The sequence below is a fragment of the Coturnix japonica genome, chromosome 15, assembly GCF_001577835.2.
Source record: "Coturnix japonica isolate 7356 chromosome 15, Coturnix japonica 2.1, whole genome shotgun sequence".
Classification (NCBI taxonomy): Eukaryota; Metazoa; Chordata; class Aves; order Galliformes; family Phasianidae; genus Coturnix; species Coturnix japonica.
Genome location: NC_029530.1, coordinates 2,172,799 through 2,185,757, shown reverse-complemented (window position 1 = coordinate 2,185,757; position 12,959 = coordinate 2,172,799). Strand labels below are relative to the sequence as shown.

The 12,959-nt window shown below is 44.7% G+C and overlaps 1 protein-coding gene across 3 annotated transcripts in view; it reads left to right on the top strand.

The window, feature by feature from the left end:
- ULK1 (unc-51 like autophagy activating kinase 1) overlaps positions 1-12,959 on the top strand; it is a 66,906-nt gene that overhangs the window by 41,166 nt on the left and 12,781 nt on the right. For 2 of the 3 annotated variants that reach the window (XM_015877646.2, XM_015877644.2), the window contains exons 13-21: positions 2,005-2,170; positions 2,950-3,010; positions 3,372-3,461; positions 6,372-6,497; positions 9,339-9,490; positions 10,100-10,183; positions 10,706-10,968; positions 11,597-11,781; positions 12,561-12,676. In XM_015877646.2, the coding sequence (XP_015733132.1) occupies positions 2,005-2,170; positions 2,950-3,010; positions 3,372-3,461; positions 6,372-6,497; positions 9,339-9,490; positions 10,100-10,183; positions 10,706-10,968; positions 11,597-11,781; positions 12,561-12,676 (1,243 nt within the window). The remainder of the gene's footprint in view (positions 1-2,004; positions 2,171-2,949; positions 3,011-3,371; positions 3,462-6,371; positions 6,498-9,338; positions 9,491-10,099; positions 10,184-10,705; positions 10,969-11,596; positions 11,782-12,560; positions 12,677-12,959) is intronic. The other variant, XM_015877645.1, reaches the window with a different exon arrangement.

Below are 12,959 nucleotides of genomic sequence, written 5' to 3'. Positions count from 1 at the left end.
AGCTCAGAGCATGCACCACTTCTGTTTGCAGGCATGTTGCTTGCTTCTTTAGAGGGGCAGCTTTTGCTGTCATCTAGTGTGAGTGACAGAAAACCTGGCTTTGGTGCACTATGTTTTCCAGTCTGCTTAATACTTTTATATTCTGAATGTTGTCTTTCACTCCACGAGAAATATTTCAAAGTGTTATTGCCCGTTATGTGAAAAGCCTTTGTGAAAGGAGTTGGTGTTAATATTGCTCATGTTGGCAGAGATAGAAAGCTCTTTGGAACCAAAAAAAAAAAAGAAGAAAGTCATTAATTCAGGGCATAGCACTGCTTTGGCTGCAAGCAGAGTCTCTGCAACTTGACAGCAAATTGACCTTTCTTTTTGACAGACGACACTCCTCCTTCCTTACCAGCATTCCCAGCCCCACAGAGACACATTCAGCAATAGGCTGTTTGCTCCCACCAGGCCCACCACAGTCTGGTGGTATCCTGAGGGTTGATCTGAACGGCTTTCTCTCTGGTTACCTGCAATTATGAGAACTGCCTTGAAGGGTTGGGCATAAACTGACCAATGCAGTGACATTCCTTCAGCTCTCTGAATTGAAAGCTTGTTTTTGGAGGCTGCTGTGGAAGCTGCTTTTTGACTTTGAACAGAGGGATGCTGGTGGTGCTATGGGTAGTGGAAGGGAGAAGGACTGAACGTTCTTGTCTTCTCCCTTTTACTGCTGCTTTTTTGCCTTTTTTGCTGAGGTTTCCCCATGCCAAGGCTTCTCAGTGTGCTGTGATTGAGGCTTCCTTGGAAAATACTGTATCTGCTGTGAGGAGCTGCTGTGGGAAAGGTGTAGGGGCCCAACCTGAAGCTGATTTATGTTCTCACGGTGCGGGCTGCATGGAGAGGGAAGGTCTGTTCTCTAAATGTCACACAACTGTGTCCCAGACTGCATTTGTATCCCCCACAGTGCCCCAGGCAGAAGGGGTTCTTAGCTGGGGTACTCCCTGTCCAGAAAGGCTGCATGGGTGGGTAGATGGTATCAAAAGCAGACGCTCTTCCCTTGAACTTCCCTGGTTCAGGTAGCAGTTCAGACTCACTGCCCTACTGTGGGGTCTCCATGTTAGAAATATACTGCACCCATCCCAGTCTGCGTTTGGAAGATATGCTGACAGAGCTATGCTGGCTCAGCATGTGAAAAATGCCCTGTCTGCAGGGCAGGGCAAGCGTATTGTGTGGAAAACAGCTTTGGTAGCTGGGAAATTCCTTCTGCCTGTGTGTACTGCATGTGCAGTGAGAGTCAGTCTCTTGTAGGGATGGCAGGAGAGGCTTTATGGGTGAACAGGGTCTAAATAGGGCTCAAGAAAAAGCTGGATCGGATCTTCCTCATGAAAAAGATGCATTAGGATAAAGATTGTGGTCTGCGCAGTGGGCAGTTCTTAAACCATCCTGCTTCCTCCATCTGTCAGAGGTGAGGATTGTGGGGCTTTCCTTCTTCTGACTGAAGAAGAAATGGAGCTGTCTAGAGCCTGTTGTGCCCCTGAGAGCAGGGTGGTGTTCATCTGCAGAATACTTGGCCTCCCTTCGGTCTCTCTTAACTCCTCATATCAAAACAGTAGAACAGGGTTGACCCAAAAGTGCAGATGCTGTGTGTGTTTGTGAGTAGAGACGTAGTGTGTAATAAGCTTTTCTATTTCTCAGCCTCACCAGATTGAGTTGGTATCAAATGCGCTGTTGATCCAGAAAGCCTTAGCAGTAGCAAAGGGGTGCAGTACTTGGAGTGAATTTTTCTTATCTGAGGTGCATCAGCCATGCTGGTACAATGCTTTGTATAACAAGAGATGCACGGATCTGACGCTGACATAAAAAGCTGTTCCTTTTTGGTGAACTGAACATCTGCCTCTGGCAAGCTACCAGCCCTGGTTTATGAGAGAAATGCTGTCTGTAGCCTCGTGCAGCTCGATTTAGAGGATGCAGCAGAATGATGAGGTTGCTGTGCTGAAGCCAGTGTTTGTTTTCTTCCTGAATTAGCAGTCTCTTGGAGAGATGCAGCAGCAGCTGCAAGAGAAGGCGTTAGCATCTCCTACCCAGGATTCCCCTGGCTTTCTGCATGGATCGAAGGACTCTGCTGGAAGCAGCAGTAAGAATTCATCCTGTGACACTGATGACTTCGTTATGGTCCCTGCACAGTTCTCAAGTAAGTTGGCTTCTGGAAACTGCAGACATTCTGAGGAAAGGGGGATGTGGGTCCTAAAGGTAGTTAATAGTTGAAACATTAAGTAATGCTGCTTCGACTGAATAGTGGGAACTTTTTAGTTCTTAAGTTGCAAGAGACATCTGCTTAATTTCACTGAAAATTTAGTAATTATGTTCAAGGATGGGATATGAGAGTAAAGGGTACCTGGGGAACGCAGTAAGAGACTGAACCTGGAAATCCAATTGGAAAAAGATAAGTAGGCTCACAGAGAAATGTCTCCCTCTCCCAGAAGATGTTCCCATATCGTCTTCAGTTTCACCCAGCAGCACAGAGATAGGCAAGATTTCAACTACCAAATGGGATTTTATACCTAAAAAATTTAGGAAAAAAAAAGTGTCAATTTTTTCTTCAAATATCTTGAATTTGTTATTAGTATCTCCGTGTGTTTATACTTCGATAGGAATTGTGTGAAATATAGATAGAGGCCAGAGCTCCAGTGCAGCTGCAGGCCTAAGTATGTTTGTGTGCAAGTAATTAACCAGCAGAAGGATGTTGTTCAATCTTGGCTGTGTGTGATAATTTGCTGAGATGGAACTTGGTGATAAATGCTGTGATTTCACACAAAGCTTCATGGTATGAGGATCTGCAGCATCCACAAACTGAAGTTTCAGCCTGCGTGAATTTGGCAGGTCTTGGAGGAGCAGGAAATTCTACCCCAAATCTCAGTTGCTCTTTTGGGGATATGAGCACTAATGTTTCTTCGCTCCATTGTTCCTCAGGTGAAATGACCGCAGAGGCTGCAGGAGGGAAGCCCATCCAAGACAGTCTGATGTACAGTGGGTAAGAGCACGAAGGCAGCTGGAATTGTTGAACGTGTGTATGCTAGTGTGACCACAGCTTCTGGAGTTGATACTTGATTATGCTTAGCTTCCTCATCCATTAGGACTAAACTGCAATTCATTTGCTGTAAGGCTCTTCATGCCGGTTAAAGTGGCATAAGAGAAATGCAATCTAAAGGGCCTTTCAGTCCTATACCACTGCCAGGTTATTGGTGTGTGGCACCTGAATACTGGAGTGTATGTGGGGCAGCATGACAGATCCAGGGCTTCTATTATTAGACTCAGCAGAGGATGCTGGGCAGACACAGCTCTGCAGTGTTGTTTCACAGATTTCTAATGGCTTGGTTCTGTCATTTTTTCAGGAGTTCTCTGGTGACTTCAGCTGGTTTGGAAAGCCAGGGAAGAACACCATCTCCTTCTCCTCCTTACAGCAGTTCTCCTAGCCCCTCCAGGTAAGGACTGTTCTGTGTTAACTATTAAACTTTGGTTGTTTAAATTCCCATTGACTTTCAGGATAGGAAGAGATGTTGGTGTGCTGAGCAGGTTCCACATCTCTCCTTTAATTAAAGGGTAACAAGAACAACCTAGGAGAAACTTCCCTTGTCTGTAGAATGTGATCGTGTAAACTTTAGAGCTTGAAGCTTTAGGGTATGTAGTTGGTTTACAGGGAGCTGGCAGGCTTGCCTCCCACCTCATTCTCATCTGCTGAGGAAGCAGGACATCTTTCATCTTTCATCTTCTATTCTGTCTGTATGGCAGCTGCTGGGGGAGGAGAGTTGGAAGGGAATTCACACTCAGGGAGGAGGAAGCCCCTAAAATCTTACTTCAAAAGAAAATGTAGTCCCAGTCTGTGTTGAACATGCTTGTCACATAAACAGAGCCCAGAAAATGACAAAACATAGCCTGAAAGTATACAAATGTAAAGGAGAAGAATATAGCTCAAAGCCTTGCTGACGTGATCAGATTAATTGGCAGACATATACCACAGTGTGGAGTATAATTGCATGAGACTTCTTATGCCATTACCTGCTAAGCTTTTTAACAGCTTATTCTGAATAAACTGATTCCTTTGCATTCTGGAGATCAGTCCTTATTAAAGGATTTGGCCATGTTTCTGGAAGGCAGTGAGTAGAAATTCATGGACGTTCACTTCAATTGCTGCCTTCCCCTCACCAAGCTGGCTTTGTATTCTAGTGGATCACAAGGTGGAAAGTCACTGCCAGTGGCTGTATTTCTGCTTGTGCTGTCTTTTCTACTCTTGAGCTCCTTCCCACTTTTTTTGTCTGCTTTAAAGAAACACTGAGGCATTGCTTCCTAACGTGCCCAGATGGGAAATAAAACTTAAATAACTAAATTCTGCAGTGGCCACTCTGAGTCTGCAGCGCAAAGCATCATCTTTGAACTGCTGCTGCCCAGCTATGCCTTTCTTATTAGCATGATTTTCAGTGCTCTTCACCATAAATTTCATGTGACCCGCTGGTTCAGCACTTGGCTTCACTGGTGCAGAGAACTCCTGGTCTTCTCTCCCTCTGCCTTTCCTGCAGGCAGCAGTTCTCCCTTTTCATGTGTGGCTCTAGGCTAGCAAGCTGTGCTTGGATGTAGTCCAAGTAGGACAGAAAGCAGAGTCTATGGCTGGCAATGGGCTTTCCTCAGGATATCACAATGTACTGTGGGGCAGTTCTCCTCATTAGGATTAGGTATAATTAAAATATGCTGACAGTTTGAGCTTTTTCTTTTTTAAAAACACTTCCATGTTGGAGATCTTTAATAAGTCTAACCAGAGGTGCTTCCTTTATGTATCCCACACCAATGGATTAATGCCATTTCGAAGAGCTTTTAATTACTGCCAAGTAATTAAACTCCCTGTTTCAGGTTTATCTCTTTGTCTTTGCAAATTTATGGTCAATTGCAGTCTTTAAGGCTTGAGGCCAATTAGCAGATTTAGTCTGTCAGCTAATTTGGGTGCTTTCTTTTGCAGCTTGCACCTTGTGTAGGACATCTGGCTCCTATAGGAACTTGAATGACCTTTGGGGATAGGGAGAATCCATTCACCTCAAATCTTCTTTTCCCTTAAAGGATTTTGGCCTGATTGAAGAGGCAGTGTTTGAAATTTGTGTTGAAAGTCAGGATGTGTACAAAGTCTGACATCAGCCCTCAGATTTCTTGGTTAAAGCTGCTTACTGTGTCTGTCTGACTCCATGTCTTATGCTGATGGAAGGCAGTGACAACAAAACCTCACTTTGCCCTTCAGGAATTGGAAACCTTGAATGCCTTTGTTTTACTGTATGCACCAAGAAGAAACAAGGCTTCTGTCCCCTCTTTTGTGTATGTTCTTGCTGGATTCTGTGTCTCTTTTCATCACGTAAAACACCTCCTTTCTGAGAGTCAGACCTGAAGTGATGCCTCCTATTTGAGGGGCACACACAGGTGTGTTGTACAATTGACAACACGGAATACTATAGGAGCCTTCATTACCAATAAGATCTTTCTCTAACTGTGCAGCCACCCTACAATTCATGTTGGCAGTTGTAAATAACATTGCCATGGCAGTTAATCCTAGAATAGTGGAGCCTTTGGGAAAAGACTTTAGGCAGCTACTTAGTTAAATGTGATGTTTGCATGGGTTTTGTGTGGTGTCTTTTTATGGGGTTGTATACAGGTTAAGAATAACAAAGAAACTGTCACCTGGGGGAGCAGGTACCAGACATGAGCATGTTACCCTGCTTGGATGGAAATGGAAGGAAGTTGGAAGTTTGCAGAATGGGCCTATCCCGTTTTGTGGATGTGATATTCTTGCAGACCTTGAGCACAGAGATACTGGCTCCTGTCCCCTGGATTTGTTCTCTCCTGGGCTGCTTTCTTCACCCTGCAGTTAACTTGCAAATACACTGATACACTCCAGAAGTGTATTTTCTTCATGATATGTCGAGACTTTCATAGAAATACCACCGCTGCAGCAGTGTCTCTTGGCACCAAAGTCTTCAGTGGTGTCCTGTGTGAGCCACGAACATTCAGCCTTTGTTCAATTATGTGCTCTTTGGCTGTGGATCTGAGCCTGCAGGAAACTGGGCCAATTGTGGCCTGAAATAACAGGGCTCCCATTTTCCTGCAGGGAGCGGTGTGCTTGGGTGTATGTTTTAACTGCGGGTGGGAATCGTGTTGGAAGAAAGGTGCCTGCTTCCAGGAGGTGTGTGGTGCCACTTCCCATTCATACAGCTTTGATCTGCCTCCCAGGATAAACCCACAAACCTGAGAGGAGCAAAAAGGGCACTCCCTGTGTGTGGTTTCCTTATAAAGATAATACCTCCAATTACCTGCCTGAAGGTCCACCCCTTACAAGAGACTTTGTCTCCTTTCAACAGCCGGCCAGGTCAGTTTTCCAGCAGCAAATACGGACACTCTGTGCCCATCCCAGTTCCAACACAAATCCACAACTACCGTCGGATAGAGCAGAACCTGCAGTCTCCTCACCAATACGCCTCTCCTCGGTAAGTGCTGGGGTTGGGGTGAGGGCTGACATCAGTGTATGAGACTCTATTACATACTGGGGTTCTTCTATGGTTTGTTCTCTGTATCTCTAAAAGTTTTCAACATCTGTCACAATGTTGAAATTTATATGTAGCCAAGTACAGTAAATTTTGTCTATGTATGCATATGCAAGACAGCTCCCATAAGTTTTCTGTGCAGGCTGAAAGCCCTTTGGGGTCTGACTGCTTTCCTACAGTTTCGGTGTCCAGAGACAATCATTCATGTAGCACATTTCTCTATAAAAGGAAAAAGCTGAGGTAAACTAAAATGGGTAGGGATGCAGAACTTCCCTGACCTGAGCTTACTTGGTTCCTGTAGCTAATCACGCCATCAGTGACGCCTCTTACACGAGTTGCATGGTAATGTGGTTATGCAGTCTGATTAAGTTGTGAGCAATCCCTGCCTGTGAGGCAGAGCGTGCTTTACGAGGGCCCACAGGAAGAGCTGGATGTCAGCCTTCAGCTGGGCTCAGGGGTAATGTCTTGTACCTTTGAGAAATGCCAGCCTTCTGCCTCTTTACTTGTGTAATTGATGGTTCCTATGGTTTTGAGGTCTGGGTTAACAGTGGCAACCCAGGTCATGGACTGGTTGGAAGAAGAATTGCACAGGATCTTGAAGAGTTTGTACAGCGAGGACAGAGAATATTCCCAGTATCTGGATAAGTTCAAGTTTAGCTGTCAGAAGTAGGGTGATGCCTATGTTAGCCTAAATTTGTGCTTCTACCAGTTTAGTTAAGGGTAAGGCTTACTTGAAGTGGGCCAGAAATGAAGACACATTCTGGAGTGTGGATTGACAAAGGTGTTTGTTTTCTGCCAGTGTTACTTCAATACTGTTCTACACTCAGATATTTGAATGTGTGATGGTTTAGTGTAAGCTCTTTCCAGTTCCCTATATGCCCTGTATTTCTAATTGCAAAGCTTATGACAGGCTGCTGAATTCAGGCTCACAGCCTACAACTACCTGTCCAGGATCAGACTCCTGTTTTGCTCCTTTTAGTCAGCACTGTGTAATGGTGTGATTAGCATTGTCCCTGCAGAGGAACTCGAGGAATGGAACCAATCAGATGATTCATGGTCTGCTTTTAGCATCACCTCAAAATCTCTGGCGTCATGTTTTTCTTCTGCCCCAGGAAGCCGTATTTATCTCTCATCATCACTTCCTCTAATCAGCAAATTCATTAGACATCCTTCAAGAATGGAAGGAGAAAATTTCATCAAGCATTTTGTATGTCATTCCACTTTTCCATCAGCTGTATCTAACAGGTTATTCCAACCAAATGACTTGTCATGTTTGGAAGTCATTTGTCTAAAGACCTTGGCATATACTCAGATTCTGAAATATTGACCATCGTCATCTGACTGGCTGGTGATGCCTGTGTGGCATAGCTTGTTTGTGGTCAGGTATCTTGCGTGTTGAGGTGATAATTATGTGTGCTTACTTCTGACCACATCACCTGTCCCGTTCATCTACTTACAGGGCAGTGTGGACATTCCACATCATTCAGCAGCTTCAGTCAGCTCCTGTTTTTTTTCTTGCACGTTCACAACAGATAATATTTAGCCTCCTGGATGGTTGATATTTTGAAGAGTTGAAAACTTGGCAGAGCAATCAATACCTTTTCTTTCTGCCACTGAGTGTCCAGGTGTCTGCTTCCTTTTTGTGCATTCAATTTTGCTTTGGGGCAGGGTGCTCAATGAGTGTTACGCCTCTGAATCTGGAGCGACTTGAGCAGAAGTGATCTTTAAGTTAAAATTTTAAAGGATTTCCTTCTTTTTTCTTTTTCCCTAGCATATGAATATATTGTGGATGTGTTTGATGGAAAAACAGTAACAGATTGGAGTGAAGCTGGGGAGGAAGATGAGAAATCACTCTTATCTCTGTTACTGTTGTTTTATTTCCCCCCCCCCCGCAACATGACATCAAATAACACACACACCTAGCAGTGTTGTTGAATAGATTTATTGACAGTTCATCAAAGCAACTTTGGCTCTACTGCAGTTAGCCCTGTTTGTACCGCTGGAACCCATATAGCTTTGTTCCTTCTGTTCAGATGCATATTGGGCAGCTTAATACTGCATTGCTGGGATGGGAGACAGGGTACATTGGTGATAGCGTCCTTCAGTGGCTTTAAGCAGAGATGGCTTTTTTTTTTCAGTGTATCCATTGACTCCTGTCCAGAACACCACCTACTGGCTGAGATTGAGATCCTTTCAGCAATGGAAAAAGTGTTTCTAAATCAAGAGTAGAATGAAGTATTTGGTGAAAAACTGTTTTCTCATATAGAGACGTGTAATGGGAATCTCGATGAAGGGGCGTGTGGAGGTAGATTGGCATTTCAGTAGATACGATTGAGGCTGCACTCTTGATGTGTGAAGACACTGTTCAAAAATTGAGAAATAGTTAATATTCTCAAATCCCATTTCTCTCTGGGATGGTGTGGCTCTATTCATGTTCTCCCTTTTCTAGTTTCCTCTTTGTTTCTTTTTAGGCTTAGCTATACTTGAGGTTCCTGCGTGTGTGGCACAAACAGTTTGATTTGAATTCTCCAAGGAGAGGTTTGATAAGGTGTTACAGGAGTTTGGCACCCTGGCAGTACTGACCATTGCAGCCCAAAGAGAAGCTCCTCTGGGAGTGATCTACATTTGTGTAGTCCTGGCACAGTGACATTTTGATCAAGAATAAGCAACCATGAAGCTCCATGTCTCTGGAAATTGCACTGTGTGTTTGACTGTGTGGTTTTGGTGCTTTTCTTACTCCTCTTTATTAGCAACTGAAGTAATGTGTATTTTGTTTCCTGCAAGGTCTGGTGCAGTCCGGAGATCTAGCAGTACAAGCCCTCTTGGTTTTCCCAAAACTGGTGCTTCCCCTCCTTATCCTGGAGAGCATGGATCTGTGCCTAGCTCTAGAAAGCTTTCCTTTGGCGGTGCCAAGCCATTCACACCATCACCACAAGGTAAGATGTCAACTGGCATGTTACTGTTCTGATAAAATCACGTCTCTTTCTTGAAAGAGGAGGTTTTGACCAGGTGTAGCTGTCAGGTAGTAGGGAGTTTGGATGGTTATGTTCTCCCATGATTCTTCTCAGAGTAACAAGTGTTTTGGCCTTTGTAAAATGGAGTAGAAAGTACCTATTAGCATCAGGAGAGGTAAGCAGTGTTCTAGTGTCTCTGTGAAACACGTTGCTGTCCTCTGCCGAGGGCTTTTTTAGGGATAAAGTACCTTTGTTTTTTACCAATTTGGGCTGGAGTGAGAAAACTGCGATCCAACTGCTGTCAGAGCAGAATTCCAACTGGCTCTGGAAGGGCTTGAAACGTCAACGTTCCTACTGAGAAGTAGCTATTTTAATATTCATACTCTAGCCCTCTGAATTAATGTCTCTGCAAAGTCAGACTAAGCTTGGCTGAACAAGTACCAGCTAGAACTTTTCTACTTATTTTACTATACAACCATGGCTGAGATTATGGGAGAGATAAGCACCACCCTTTTTAAAATAGGTGGAGAATAGTGTTTACTGTGTGGAAACTTAATACCAAATAAACTTTTTGATTGTGTTCACTTAAAGTTGGAACAATCCCAGAGCAGCCCAGACAGACTGTTATCCCCTCTTCTCTTGGAGCAGAAGTGAGAAGCCGGATTCCTGCAGCTGGTATGTTGGTCCTTTCATTCCTTTATTACTCCTGTGGATAAGGCCCAAGCTGTAATCTGAGAGCTTTCAGGGTAGGGTATGTTCCTTCAGCATCTTCTCTTGATGCTTGGCCACTGGGGTTTCTGTGTGCTGGTAGGGGTCAGGGTTGATCCATTCACATTCTGTCATCCATCTTCTGGTGCTGACAGATCTTGTGACACACAAACTCTAATCTGGGACATTGTAGCTGTGTAGGTTGAGAGGAGGAAAACCATCTCAAAGCTCCAAAATCATCTTCTGCCATGTTGCCATGTCCCTGTGTTCCTTCTGTTCCTCCTGTGGAGTCAAATCCCAGTCAGGCATAGAAGTTTTATGGCACTGATCAGAGTGGTATCTTTATCCATAAATTGAAGGATTTGATCTATAGATGCCTGGTACAAGCTTACCTTCTTGGGTGTCTCATCAGTGAATCTTGTGATCAATCTGCCATTTTCTTTTAGAACCAGAAAATGATGTGGTTTGTCACTTTGTTTGGGCCCCCAGGTGCCTCAGCACCCGAACACTCTCCTCGAGGGATGGGCTCCCGGCTCCACAGTGCTCCCAACTTGTCAGATTTGCATTCCTGCAGGCAGAAGATAACCAAGCAGCACTCTGATCCTCTAGTTGCTCACTTTGGCCATACCCCAGTCAGCCAACCTCTGCAGATTCATGGCCTGCAGCACTGCCGGCAGCTCAGATCCTCACCAAAGCTGTCTGAGTTCATGCAGAGAAGCCCATTGCCAACTATCATGGGCTCCCCTACAAAGGTAAATCAAAGAGTCTGCTTTTGGGTTTCTTGCAGCTTGAGCTGTTGTGTTATTTGGGGATGAACCACTGTATGATCTCTGACCTGAATTTACCACCACTCATTCACTGTTCTTCAAGTGCTGCTTAATGATCTGTGTGAAATGAGGTGGTGTCCTAATTCTTTGTGGGCAGATCTCACTTGGCAGCAGTGTTTGCAGTCCGAGTAGAGTCCAGGGTTCTAAACACGCAATGAAAAAGAGCTGACCAGATTAGGACAGAAGCGCATTAGTGGACTGCAGTGTCAGGGTTGATTTGCACGTCATGGCTTTTGGCACAAAGTGTGTGTGCAGTAGGAATCCCCGGCAGAGACAGCAGGCTGTTGGGTGGGTGGCAGCCCCAGCATCTGATGTGAAGCTGGCGCTGGGACAGCGTTTTCTCTGTGCTTGTGTCAAGCTGCAGTGAATTGTCAGCAATTTGTTGTCCTTTCATTTTGGCCTTTCTGAGACAGGGAACAAGTAATTATGTGGGCTGGGGTTTCTACCTCTTCATTTAAGAAATGTTTTTATGTGTACAATTTAATTTTGATAAATAAAGGATGAGGGAACCTTTGTTTTTAAGACCGTTCTCTCTGTGTTCTCTTTCTCCCAGGCTGTGTCCCCTTTTGAGTTTCCCAAAACCCCAAGTTCCCAGAACCTCCTCACTCTCTTGGCCCATCAGGGGGTCATGGTGACACCAACACGGAACAAGACCTTGCCAGATCTGAAGGAGATGGGTCATTTCCACTGCCAGCAGGCTGGCTTGGGGTTGAGGCCTGTGGAGGAGATCAAGGGCAGGTGAGCTGTAGTCTGCTCTGTACACAGTGTTTTTTCTTTACCTAACATGGGACAGGTGGGGCAAATCTCAAATGTCAGCTATTTCAAGCATCATGTATCTGCAAGCATTCAGCAGTCATCTCTGAGCACCATTGGGTTGCAAGCAGATGTTATGCAGATTTTTTTGAAGTCTTTTCTCTACAGGGGCAGGCCATGGCCTACATTTTATGACATGAAAGATTGTTTGCAGCTTTACACTGTTACTGCCCAAGGTTCCATCAAGTGGAGATCAAGGATCTGGTTATTAGAGCAGACTCCCTGCAATTATGCAAATGTGTGCTGTGTTCTTTTTGAAGCATGCGCCTGTCATAAGTGAGAGGTGTGTGTTCCTTGTCTATCAAACACAGGCACTGGTCTTCAAAGATCTGTTTGAAAGCCAGGTACTGACTGTTGTGAATGTTGCAGGATACAGAGTTGCTCAGGTGTTAGCATTAAGTTTTTCTTACCTGCCTCCTTGCATACTTCATGTATTAATTTCCATATTTTCCATCAAAGAAAAGCTATGCTACAATAATGCTGTTACTCTGTACTTGCTTACTGCGAGTCATGGCAATCATAAGCATTCTGCAGGTAACAGGAGGTGCTTCGGGTACTCTGTTAAAAGAGGAATGGGGCTAGTGGTTATTTCAGTTCTAGACTGTTTGCTGTGTAGTGTTTGTGGACCAGCAATGCACAAACTAACTTAAACCCACGTACCTTACTGGTGAGTTTCTGTATCATCTTGTACGTTCTCTTTTTAGATCTCTGAGCACAGGCAGGCTTACTGACCTGCTTCTCAAGGCAGCCTTTGGGGCACAGATCTCAGAAGCTGGCAGCAATGACAGCCTGAACAATGAGAAGCCAATGGAAATTGCAGGTAAGTGTGGAGGTGGGGCTGATCTGACGGGATGGGCCTGTGTTGGGGGAAAGTGTTTGCCTGCATGTCTCCTATGAAAGGGAGGCTTCTTTTCTGATGGCTTTTGCTGTAGGAGGTGACAGCTGTGTGTGAGGAGTGTTGTGATGCTTGCTTTCTTTTGTCTGTGCTCGAAGGTTTGTGTGTGCTGTGCAATTGCTGGCTAGCAGTGCGATTTTTGTAGGCAGGGCTTCCTCTCTTGGCCCCTTCTGAATGAGATATCATGTGGAAGTGGGGACTTTGTGCC